The sequence below is a fragment of the Miniopterus schreibersii genome (assembly GCF_964146895.1).
Source record: "Miniopterus schreibersii genome assembly, chromosome: 1".
NCBI classification, from domain to species: Eukaryota; Metazoa; Chordata; class Mammalia; order Chiroptera; family Miniopteridae; genus Miniopterus; species Miniopterus schreibersii.
The window spans coordinates 64,691,711-64,704,289 of NC_138101.1; the positions used below are offsets into that span (position 1 = coordinate 64,691,711).

At 41.4% G+C, this 12,579-nt stretch overlaps 1 protein-coding gene across 2 annotated transcripts in view; it reads left to right on the forward strand.

The window, feature by feature from the left end:
* Window positions 1-11,117, forward strand: part of TET2 (tet methylcytosine dioxygenase 2) — a 106,334-nt gene extending 95,217 nt beyond the window's left edge. For both annotated transcript variants that reach the window (XM_081149014.1, XM_081149015.1), the window contains exons 9-11: window positions 2,719-2,856; window positions 4,225-4,579; window positions 6,338-11,117. In XM_081149014.1, the coding sequence (XP_081005140.1) occupies window positions 2,719-2,856; window positions 4,225-4,579; window positions 6,338-7,854 (2,010 nt within the window). In that variant the 3' untranslated portion in view covers window positions 7,855-11,117. The remainder of the gene's footprint in view (window positions 1-2,718; window positions 2,857-4,224; window positions 4,580-6,337) is intronic.
* The last annotated feature ends 1,462 nt before the right edge of the window (window positions 11,118-12,579 follow it).

Below are 12,579 nucleotides of genomic sequence, written 5' to 3' on the forward strand. Positions count from 1 at the left end.
TACCTACAAAATCTCTAAATATCTGGAAATGGAGCAATATATTTCTATATAGGCCAAAGAAGAAATTACAAGGGAAATTAGAAAGTCTTTCAAACTAAATGAAAGTTAAGATATGACATTAAAATTTGTGGGATGCAGCTATAAAGTCTTGCTTAATGAGACATTTATAGCATTGAACACTAACGTTAGAAAAAACAAAGTTTCAAATCAGTGATCTATGCTTCTGCCCTAAAAACTTAGATTAGGAGAGCAATTTTTATCCTAAAAGGCAAAAGAAAGAAAAAACTAAAGAAAAGAACAGAAATCAATGAAATAAAATACAGAGAATAAGAGAATAAGTCAGGAAACCAAAAGCTGGTACTTGGAGTCGATTCAACCAGGAAGAAAAGACAAGGGACAGATTGCCAATATCAAGAATTAGAAATGAGGATCACCGCAGATCCTAGAGCCGTTAAAAGAATAAGAAAGACATGTTATTAAAACCTTATGCCAATAAGTTCAACAACTTAGATGAAACGGGTAAAGTCCTTGAAAAACACAAATTGCCAAAGCTTACTAATGAAAAACTAAATCTTATGAGTAGTCTGCTACCTGTTAAGAAATTGAATTTTTAGTTAAAAACTTTTCTGAAAACTCCAGCTCCAGATGATTTGCCTTCCAAATTTGATCCATTAAAGAATAAATAATAATTCAGTGGAAATGTTTGTAGAAAATAGAAAAGAAATAAAAACTTCTCAACTCTTTCTATGAGGCTAGAAATATTCTGATACTGGAACCAAAGGCTTTAAAGAAAAAGAAAACCATAGCCAAGTGTTCTTCATAACTATTGATATGAAAATTAATTAAATTTTAGCAAATTAGATTTGGCAATGTGTAGAAGGAATAATACATCATGACCAAATGAAGTTTATTTTATTGGTTCATTTAACATTCAAAAAAATCAATCAATATAATTCACCATATTAACCAACGTAATAGGAAAAATATAATTATCTCAATAGATAAAGGAACATTTGACAAAATTCAACATCCATAGAAAGAACTTTCTCAGCCTAATAAAGGGCATAGATCAGACACCTACAGCTAACATCATAGTTAATGGTGAAAGATTGAAAACTTTACCCCTAAGATTAGGAGCAAGACAAGGACTTCATTCTCACCACTTCTATTTCACAGCTAACTGAAAATTTTAGACAATGCACTAGGCAAGGAAAAGAAATTAAAAGAATGCAGATTGGATAGGAAGGAAGAAATAGAACTGTTCTTATTTGCAGACAGCATGCTTGTCTACATAGAAAGTCCCAAAGAATTTACAAAAACCCACACAAAACTCCTAGAACTAATAAATGGATTAGCAAAGTTGCAAAACACAAAGATCAAATGTATTCCTAATAGCAATAAACAAGAATTGAAATGAAAACCAATAGCAATTAAAATGTGAAATTTTTAGGCACACAGTTCACAAAAATGTATAAGATCTGTACACTAGCCCGTCTGGCATGGCTCAGCGGTTGAGCTTTGACCCATGATCCAGGTTCGATTCCTGGTCAGGGCACATGCCCAGGTTGCAGGCTTGATCTCCAGCAGGGGGCGTGCAGGAGGCAGCGGATCAGTGACTCTCATCATTGATGTTTCTGTCTCTCTGTCTCCCTTCCTCACTCTGAAATCAATAAATATATATATATGTGTATATACATATATATGTATATACACATATATATATAAAAATCGGTACTATAAAACATGGCTGAGAGAAATTATAGAACACCTAAATAATCGGAGAGCTATATCATATTCAGGGATCACAAAGGCAATATTGTTAAGATGTCAGTTGTCCCCAAATTAATCAATGCAAAGGAACTCAATATATGACCTATTGAAATCTCACCAGGTGTTCATAGATACTGACAAGGTTATTCTAAAATACATAGAAATGCAAAGGACCTGGAATGGTCAAACAATTATTTTTAAAGAACAGAATTTGAAGATTTATACTGTGATTTCAAGATTACTAATAAATGTAGATTTTTAGTACATCAAGATAGTTGGTATTGGTATACACAGACACACACACCATAATATACCAAAAGATGAGAGAGTCTAGAAATAGATCCAACACATATGGTCAGCTTTCAAGAAAAACAATTCAATTTGGTACAGTTCAATCTGGTCCAGCGGTGTTCGAACAGTTGGATAGCATATGGGAAAAAATTAGCCTTGACTCTTAACCCCATATCATATATAAAAATTAACTCAAAATGAATCCATTTATATAGAATTCTAGCAAATGCAAACTTATTAGTGGTGACAGAAAATAGATCAGTAGTTGCCTGGGAACAAAAGGGAGGCATGAATTATAAAGGGGTATAAGGAAACTTTTGAGAGTGGTGGTATGTACATTATTTTGATTGTGGCAATGGTTGCATGTATACATATGTCAAAACTTATCAAATAGTACACTTAAATATATTCTATTTAATGTATGTCAGCTATACCTCAATAACACTGTCAAATAACAGCTTTACCGTGTCAAGGTATTTGCTTTATTGTGTGTCATTCTATCATGTTTTTGGTTATAAAGTATGCCGCATTTCTACAAGTTCTAAATGTTAAAGCGTCTATTTGGTGCACAAGTCCGTACCTGTTTGTCAGATGTATGCCTAAGAATTTCAAATGCCTTGGTACCTCCCCACTCAAACACACGCTTTTGTTTTTCAGATTGAATACGAACACAGAGCGCCAGAGTGCCGCCTGGGTCTGAAGGAAGGCCGCCCGTTCTCAGGGGTCACTGCCTGCTTGGACTTCTGTGCTCACGCCCATAGAGACTTGCACAACATGCAGAACGGCAGCACCTTGGTAAGCAGGGCTGAGGACAGGCGAGCAGCGTGTCCTGCGGAGGAGGAGAGGGCTGGCAGTGAGCGGCATTTGCTTAGAGTAACATGTTCTCCGCAGGTGTCACACTGCACAGCAGTGTTTTCATGAATGAGCTGCTGTTACATAATTGTTTGGCATAACGAGCGGTCTCATAACAGGTTGGCACACTAGGGGAAACTGTGTTGACAAGCACATGAAAATCATGGAAATTCCTGGTGCTAATCTAAACCAGTGACTCTGCATTTGGCAGCTACTACTGGCTGCCAAAAAAATCTTTAAAAATTAAGTGTCAGGTATCTGGTAGGTTATAATCAGTTAAGCAACAAGCCAAGGTACCAGTTCACCTTGCAGAGAAGTACAAATAAAAAACACGTCATCGTTGTCGTAGTAACTACTGTAGAAGATTCCGAGTGAAATAGAGCCCATGAGAACTACGTATTCCTGTGGGTGAAACGCATTGGGCCTTATAATTGGAGGCTATGGGGAGAACATGAATACAGTCTTAGGGCAGGGCAGCGCTCCACACCAACAAAGTCTGGGGTGTGGGCTTGCCTGTAGAGAGGTGATCCAGAGTGGAGGTGAGGCAGGAAAAAGTTCAAGTGAAGAAACTACCCATTAATCAACCTAATGAGTCATCAACATGGATATAGTTAAGGAGGATGACCAGTGAGACTTAAAATGAAAAACAGAAGGCAGGCACTAAAGTCATATTCTAGGGTAGAAAAGAATTCAGGGAGGTGGTAAGCAGTAGTGGAAGTAACTCGAGGAAACTGGTGCAAAGTTTTTGTTGAGAAGCAGAGAAAGTATTGGTTTAATGGTCTAGGGCAGTGGTTGGAAAACTTTTCTATTAAAGGCAAGATAGTAAATATTTTAGGTTTTCTAGGCCACATAGGGTTTTTATAGGGCACATTCTTTGTTTGAGGCTTTTTAATTTAAAAAGTCCTGTAAAAATGCCAAAAACATTCCTAGTTCACGGTTCATATAGAAACAGGCAGGGAGGCAGATTGGCCACAGACCCTAGTTTGCTGACGCCTGACCCGAGAGAACAAATACAAGGCTCATCATCCGCAGGATCTAACATCGTCACTAATCGTGTGTTGAGCCACCTGCTCATTATTAGGAGGCTGTGCTGGACTCTGGGAAGAAATAAAGATAGCTTGAGCTGTAGTCAGCCCTGAAGATTACCTCGCTGCTCCGCAGCAGGTGATGGGGAGGGAACAGGGGATTAGGAAGGTATTTTGAGTGAAGGGGAGTTTGCCTCTGACAGATCACAGGTTCTGAAATGGACAAAAAGCACCAGGTCGAAACTCAGCTGACACTGAGGCTGTAACCGTCCTATTTTCCTACCAGGTGTGCACCCTCACGAGAGAAGACAATCGAGAAATTGGAGGAAAACCTGAGGATGAGCAGCTCCATGTCTTGCCACTCTACAAAGTCTCTGATGTGGACGAGTTTGGGAGTGCAGAAGCCCAGGAGGAGAAAAAACGAAGCGGTGCCATTCAGGTGCTGAGTTCTTTTCGGCGGAAAGTCCGAATGTTAGCGGAGCCGGTGAAGACGTGCCGACAAAGGAAACTAGAAGCCAAGAAAGCTGCGGCTGAAAAGCTGTTTTCTCTGGAGAACAGTGCAAATAAGAATGAAAAGGACAAGTCAGCCCTGTCTCGGACAAAGCAGACGGAAAGTGCGGCCCAGGCTAAACAGTTGGCAGGTAAAGTCAGTGTGAAGCCTTGTAGATGTGTGTGTTATATGATATTTAAAAATGAGCGCTGTTAATTTTGGAAGGTTACATTTGATCATGGTTTTAGTTCTGAACCAGAATCTTCTCTAAAGTAGGGCCAAGGCTTTGCTCTTGGAGATGGTACTGAACTATTGCAACCATCAGCCCCAGCTTGATGGGAAACTGGATTTTATTCTATAATAAATGGCAAAGTCTCCTGATAGGTAAGTGATGTGGTGAAATGGACAGAAGTGAATTCTTCCAAAATGAATGTCAGTACACTGGTGATAAAACATTGTGATGAGGAGAAGACAGATTTAAGGATGACTCAAAAGCTGTATGCCTAGATAACTAAAACAGTGCAATTTATTGAAATAAGTGTGGGAACAGGGTTAATGGGGGTAGGGGCGGAACAGTAAGATACCTTTCTTTAGCCATACTGAGTCTGAGGTTTAGGAGGTGGGCCCACGTGTAGTTCTTACAAAGCTTTTACCCATCATAGTAGATCACATCTATAGAGCATGAGTTATCAATACTAATTGGTATTTTCTTTCCAAAGCCCCTGGCTTTATGTCTGCAGTTAATAGTGTAGAGAATCATACAACAATGTAATGCCCATATCCAGTGATGGTATCGGCCCAGCCATTAGCAAGAGGACAATGCATATCTTTTAAGTTTAGTGAACCTGTTTGCTTAGAACCAACCATCTTTGCATCACAAAGTCAGATATTCCTGCTGATTCATTTTGAAGCTCAAAAAAACTAAGTAATTTAAAATAACATGCAAAAGATGCTTAATAAACACTTGTTGATGGGTTGACCCTCACTAAGAGAAGTCAATCCTGTTCAGTCCATGATACCTCCTTTAAGTTAGCTGTAAAGTATAAGCGCATAGAACTTGGCCTCTGGCCTCTTCTAACCAGTTTCTATAATAATCATTTCAATTGTCAGGGCTGCCACTGCAGCTCCATTTGTTCTGATCTCAGGTAGCTGTCTTAAGTGAGGTCATGAAATGTAATAAGTATGACTTTTTAAGTGTCACTTGCAAAGCTGAAAGTTTGTCATACGAGATGCTTTGGGTGTTTAAATGAATGTTGTTCTTTTTCTCATAGCATCGCTGAATCTTTCATAACAAATTCATGCTACTTTATTTTAACTATTTAACCAATATTATTACATGCCAGGCAATGGAGAAATAAAGTAAAATAAGGCATGGTCCCTTCCCACATGAAATTCCTTTTCAGGAGGGTAAGAGGGGACTAAAATGGATAATTACAATCCATTGTGACTATTGCTTCATGTGACTCATGTTTGCAGTGAGTACCGCAAAAGCCCTGGAAGGCTTCCTCCAGGAAGGGATGACTGTGCCAAGGAAGAGCAGGGAGGCGGGGTGGGGGCGGAGGGCACCTCATCAGAGAGTTTGGCATGGTCAGAAGCGCAGAGGCTCCAGAGAGTATGATTCAGCTCTTAATGGAATGTCTTTTGAATGTTTATTACCGTTACCTTCACTTACCAGACTATACTGTGGTGAGGTGTGCCATTTTATTTCTGATGCTTTAGGCACAGAAAAATGATGCGAGGCAGTGATCAGAACCCTGACTTTGCTTTTCTCTTTGACGGGTGTTGCATAATCCGGGTGGTGGTTCTTACATGCACTTAAGCATCCTTGCCAGCTTTCATAAAATAATACCCAAGCGTGCTTATCCCTGTTCTTTTCTTATCTTGTCCACAAAACTTTTGTGACTTTCAGGACCAGTCATGCAGCTGTCCCAGCAGCCCCAGCCCCAGCCCCAGCCCCAGTCCCAGTCACTACCCCAACAACTACAGAAGCAACCTCCACAGCCACATCCGCCCCAGCCACAGCCACAGCCACAGCCGCAGCCACCCCAGCAGCAGCCGCCCCAGCAGCCGCCCCCACATCACCCCTTGAATCATCACCATCAGTCGGAGGCTGTCAACTCCTACTCTTCTTCTGGACCCACCGATCTATATATGAGACGACCCCCTCCAGTTGGTCCTTACCCAAGCTCTTCTCACCCGTCAGATATCTACGGAGGAGGTGCCAACTGCATGAACTTCTACTCCACCTCATCCCAGACTGCGGGCTCATATCTAAATTCTTCTAACCCCATGAACCCCTACCCTGGGCTTTTAAATCAGAATCACCAATACCCATCATACCAGTGCAATGGGAATGTGACCATGGACAGCTGCTCCTCGTACCTGGGCTCCTACTCTCCCCAGTCTCAGCCTATGGATCTCTATGGGCACCCAAGCCAAGGCCCTCTCTCTAAGCTAAACCTACCGCCCATCCATACACTTTACCAGCCCAGGTTAGGAAACAGCCAGAGCTTTACTTCCAAGTACTTAGCTTACGGAAACCAGAATATTCAGGGAGACGCCTTCAGCAGTTGTACTATTCGGCCAAATGTACACCACGTAGGGACATTTCCTCCTTACCCCACCCACGAGATGGATAGTCACTTCATGGGAGCCACCCCTAGGTTACCCCCCAATCTGAGCAATCCGAACATAGACTATAAAAATGGGGGCCATCACCCGTCGTCTCCGATGCTCCCCGCCTACAGCGCAGCCTCTGGCATGTTCAGCAGCTCCCTCCACGCCCTGCACCTGCAAAGCAAAGAGAACGCCGCGCTCTCCCACGCGGCCAACGGGCTGCCCAAGGCGCTGGCAGGCCACGACGGGGCACCCGCTGCCCAGGACGCCTTCCCCCGGTGGCCGGACGCGCAGGGCCAGGAAAAGCAGCCCCCTGCCCCCGAGGAAAACGGTGAGGTCTGGTCCGACAGTGAGCAGAGCTTTCTGGATCCTGACATCGGCGGCGTGGCCGTGGCCCCGACTCATGGGTCCATTCTCATCGAGTGCGCAAAGCGTGAGCTTCATGCCACAACCCCTCTAAAGAACCCCAACAGGAATCACCCCACCAGGATATCGCTTGTCTTTTACCAGCACAAGAGCATGAATGAGCCAAAGCATGGCTTGGCGCTCTGGGAGGCGAAAATGGCCGAAAAAGCCCGCGAGAAAGAAGAGGAGTGTGAGAAGTACGGCCCTGACTACGTGCCTCAGAAAACCCACGGCAAGAAAGTGAAACGGGAGCCCACGGAGCCGCACGAGTCCTCCGAGCCCACTTACCTGCGCTTCTTCAAGTCCCTTGCCGAAAGGACCATGTCCGTGACCACAGACTCCACAGTAACTACATCTCCATATGCCTTCACTCGGGTCACAGGGCCTTACAACAGATACGTATGATGTCGCCCCTTGTGTTGGTTACCTCATCTGAAAAGACCACAACCAACCTGTCCATAGTGTAGCTCTCATGACATGGGCAGTGGGGAAAGGACACAGTATTCATGACAAATGTGGTAGGAAGAACCTCAGCTCACCAGCAAAAGAAAGAGGTCACCTTACCATAGCACTTAATTTCCACTGACTCCTAAGTGGTCACAGATGGCATCCAGGTGAAAGACCAAAGCATTCTATGCAAAACGAAGGTGGGGAAGAGAGTGTTCCATGATTTACATTTTTAAACACTGGTTCTATTATTGGATGAGATGATACGTAAATGTGACTCCCCCCCCCTTACAACTCTCCACATCTGTGACCACTTTGAATAATACCAAGTTTGCATAGTCACGGACACAAATCAGACGAGTACTGTAGTGTTACAGTGGCAGGATTCTTAAATACCATCTGGTGCTGAACATACGATGTACTGAAATACTGGAATTATGGCTTTTTAACCTGCAGTTTTTACTGTAATCTTAATATTAACTTTTATTTATCAAAATAGCTACAGGAAGTGTAAATGAATAGACAGAAAAACACTGAATTTGTTTGGATGTTCTAAGAAATGGTGCTAAGAAAAATGGTGTCTTTAACAGTTGAAAATTTAATGCCTTTACGTCATCAAGATGCTATCAGTGAACTCCAGTGCCCTTGAGTAAGAGGGGTACCTTTTCATTCAAGTTTTTATTATAATGACCTGTTCTTACACAAGCTGTTTTTAAAATGTGGACATTTTAAAGGCCTCTGGATTTTGCTCATCCAGTCAAGTCCTTGTAGGACAATAAACGTATATATGTACATATATATGCACACACATATGTATATGTGCACACACATGTATATGTATAAATATTTTAAATGGTGTCTTAGAAGCACTTTGCCTACCTAAGCTTTGACAACTTGAACAATGCTAAGGTACTGAGACGTTTAAAAAAAAAGTTTACTTTCATTTTAGAATGCAAAGTTGATTTTTTTAAGGAAAGGAAAGCTTTGAAAATATTTTTGCTTTTAGCCATGCGTCTGCTGATGAGCAATGTGTCCATTTTTCATACAGCCAGTTAAATCCAAAAGGGGACTTACTGGATGCAAGGGAATACGTCAGTCCATAAAACATGTTTTCTGGTGCTCATCTCACATGCTATACTGTAAAGGTTTTATACAACATTGTATGACAAGTTCATTGCTCAAATATGTAGTTTTCAGAGTTTTCTATCAACTGCAGTAATGATTAACTGCGCGCCACAGGCTCAACCAAGCTGTTCACCTACGCAAAGCGATTCTATGGATCTGTATGCTCTTCAGCCAACCGAATGTCAGTCTGCCTTTGTGTTGATAATTGTACATTGTGATGTTGTCATTTCTTAGCTTAAGTGTCCTCTTTACCAAGAATACCGAGCAGACTGATGCCTGCATAAGATGAATAAACAGGGTTAGTTCCATGTGAATCTGTTAATTAAAAGGAAAAAAGAAAAACAGGCAGCTGGTTTGCTGTGGTGGTTTTAAATCATTAATTTGTATAAAGAAAAAGTGAAAGAGATGTATAGTAAGTAAATTAATTGTAAACAAAACTTTTTTAACGCAATGCTTTAGTATTTTAGTACTGTAAAAAAAATTAAATATATACATATATATATATATATGGATTTGAAGCAGAATTCACATCATGATGGTGCTACTCAGCCTGCTACAAATATATCATAATGTGAGCTAAGAATTCATTGAAAGTTTGAGTGATGTTCCTACTTGTCATATACCTCAACACTAGTTTGGCAATAGGATATTGAACTGAGAGTGAAAGCTTATAGCATCGTGTACCATCAGTTTTCCAAGTCTTTCTTTTTTTTATAATTAAAAAGTATACTTTTTTTTTTCAATACTTGATTTCTTAGCAAGTATAACTTGAACGTCAACCTTTTTGTTCTAAAAATCAGGGATATTTCAGCTCATGTTCTCCTTATGCCAACATGTCACCTGTGTTTATGTAAAATTGTAGGTTAATAAATATATTCCTTTTCAGGGATTTAACCCTTTTATTTTGAATCCCTCCTATTTTGCTTGTATATGTCCTGATGTAACTAAAACTTAATTTTGTAAATCTTGTTGACTCTTTTTATTGTAAAGAAAAGCATTTTAAAAGTTTGGGGAATATTTTGACTGTTTCAAGCAGGAAAAAAATTACATGAAAATAGAATGCACTGAGTTGATAAAGGGAAAATTGTAAGGCAGGAGTTTGGCAAGTGGCTGCTGGCTAGAGTCTTTCAACTCTCTAAATAAAGATGTTTTGATCCTGTAATCAGTATAGGTACAGATCCATAAGGACTTCCCCAAATAGGCAAAACACTTAGGGGTATGGTGTGCAATCAACTGTACAATTACATTTTAGTGTAAGTACTTTTTTGCTTAACATTTCAAATAAATTCTTAAGCAAAGGAGCCTTTGTGGTTTATTGGTCAAATATTTCTTTATAACATGGCTTTTGTCTTTTAAAAAACTTTCATTTTCTGCTATGACCAATTTACAACCATTTCAAAAACGCATACGTCAAACCACATGATTTTAATATTTCGCATATAGTATGTATTTAACCCCAAATATTTGATTACCACGTGCACATCTGTTGGTTTTGAGTCAGCCATCCCTACATGAATATTTGATTTCTATATTATCCACTGTCACTTGTCAAACTGCTGGCCAGCGAGAGCAGGAAGTATAGTTTGGGGGTTCAGGAGAGGTTAGGTAGGGAGGAGAAGAGAAAATTGAGTGGCATATTGTAAATATCAGATCTATAATTGTAAATATAGAACCTGCCTCAGAATGAATGGCAAGCAGATCTCCAGTTTGCTTCTATAGGAATGTCAGGTTGACTATATAGCCATACTTGAAAATGCTTCTGAGTGGTGTCAACTTTACTTGAATGAATTTTTCATCTTGATTGACGCACAGTGGTGTAAATTCACTTCTCAAGCTAGTGGTCAACTTGTGTAGGAAACTTTTGCAGTTTGACACTAAGATAACGAACTCCGTGTGCATTTTTTTATGCTTTTTTAAAAACTTATTTTCATTTCATTTTCATGAGATGTTTGGTTTGTCTATAAAATCTGAGGATGGTTATAAATACTGTAAGTATTGTAATGTTATGAATGCAAGTTATTTGAAAGCGTTTATTATTATATCATTCCTGACAATGCTATGTGAGTGTTTTTAATAAAATTTATATTTATTTAATGCACTCTAAGTTTTGTCTTGTTGAAGTTTCTGTTTACTGCCTAAATTACTGCCATCTCAGTGAGGCAAAAGGGAATGCAAATAATTTGTTTTTTAAAGATAATTTTTAGATGGTTATTCTTAATTTTTGGATGGTTATTCTTAATGTTAAACTATATCTAAAGTAATATCCACATAATTAAAGCCAAAATATTTCTCCAATTAAATTGCCTAGATATTCAACTTTTCCAGTTTACTTTTTAGCCTGTTCACCTTACATGTGTAGCCAGTGTCAGTCAGGACCAGAGTAATAGCACCTGCTGACCTCAGACTGGCCGTTCCTCCCTGCCGGTGTGTGGCCTGTGAGGGCCACCAGCGACAGCAGGTACTGCGGGGCCGAGGTCACACTGCTCTAGCCTAAGGCCAGTCCTGATTGTAGATTCACATCTTCCTCTTTATGTCCACTATCTCAAGGAAGATTCCTCTTCCTGCCCCTCTGAAAGGCAGGTTACAGGAGAGGGGAGAGGTGGTCTGGGAGACACCAGATGGACACGCATGTCCTCATCAATCCCGCCCGGCCTCGGAGCTGGAGGCTAGTTTGTCCTCAGCTCTGCCACCGCTCTGTCAGAGACTCACCCCCCACACACCACAGTGCACCCCTGCCGAAACACTTCCTAGACACACAAGATACTCAAGACAGTGACTAGTTATAGTTACGTGTCTTTCAGCCCTTCCCATCCCGCAACGAACACCCCGCAGCAGCCCTGCCTCTACCCTTTCCCAAACTGGCAGAGAAATCATTTTCATCATGCATTAAGTAAGGGAATTCCCTTTCCCTTATTTCTCTCTCTGTTCAGCCTGGGCCAAATCCGATTTAAATAGTCATTCCTGAGCCCGGGCAGTAACTGCCATTTAGTAACCTTTGAGCTTGGCTGGGTGATTCCTCCAGCAGCTGCTCAAAGCCAGCACAGTAAAAGCTGGAGCGTATCCCTTAAAAGCAGTGATCCATGTTTATTATGTCAGCCCTTTAGGGATATATATCATCAACCCGCATTTGACCATCCAGCCTCTGGCTGAACCTTGAGAACCTCCGCCTCTTGCTCGCCAGTCTGCCATGCCCAGGGCGAAGGGGACTCAGGATTCCGAGAGCTCGGAAGCTTTTCCTGCCAGGCCCCATCCGGATGCCCCGGCAAGGCCGGTGCTGCTGCGCTGGAAGTGAAGGTGCGGGCCAGCCTGCGCTATGAGCCTGCAGGCGGGCCTGACGGAGGGGGCAGCTGGAGATGACAGGCGAGCCCGCATTCATAAAGCTCTATTGGCCCCTTGCCTCCTCTGGAAATAATTGCCAAGAATGAAACTTTTCATGCAGGCAGGCAGGCACACAGCTGCCCTGTCACGCACACTGCCACGGCTCCCTTCTTCAGTCTCCCATATGATAAACCGGTTGATTTATCACAAAAATTCTCCTGCTTGGGTAATTCTGGCTTA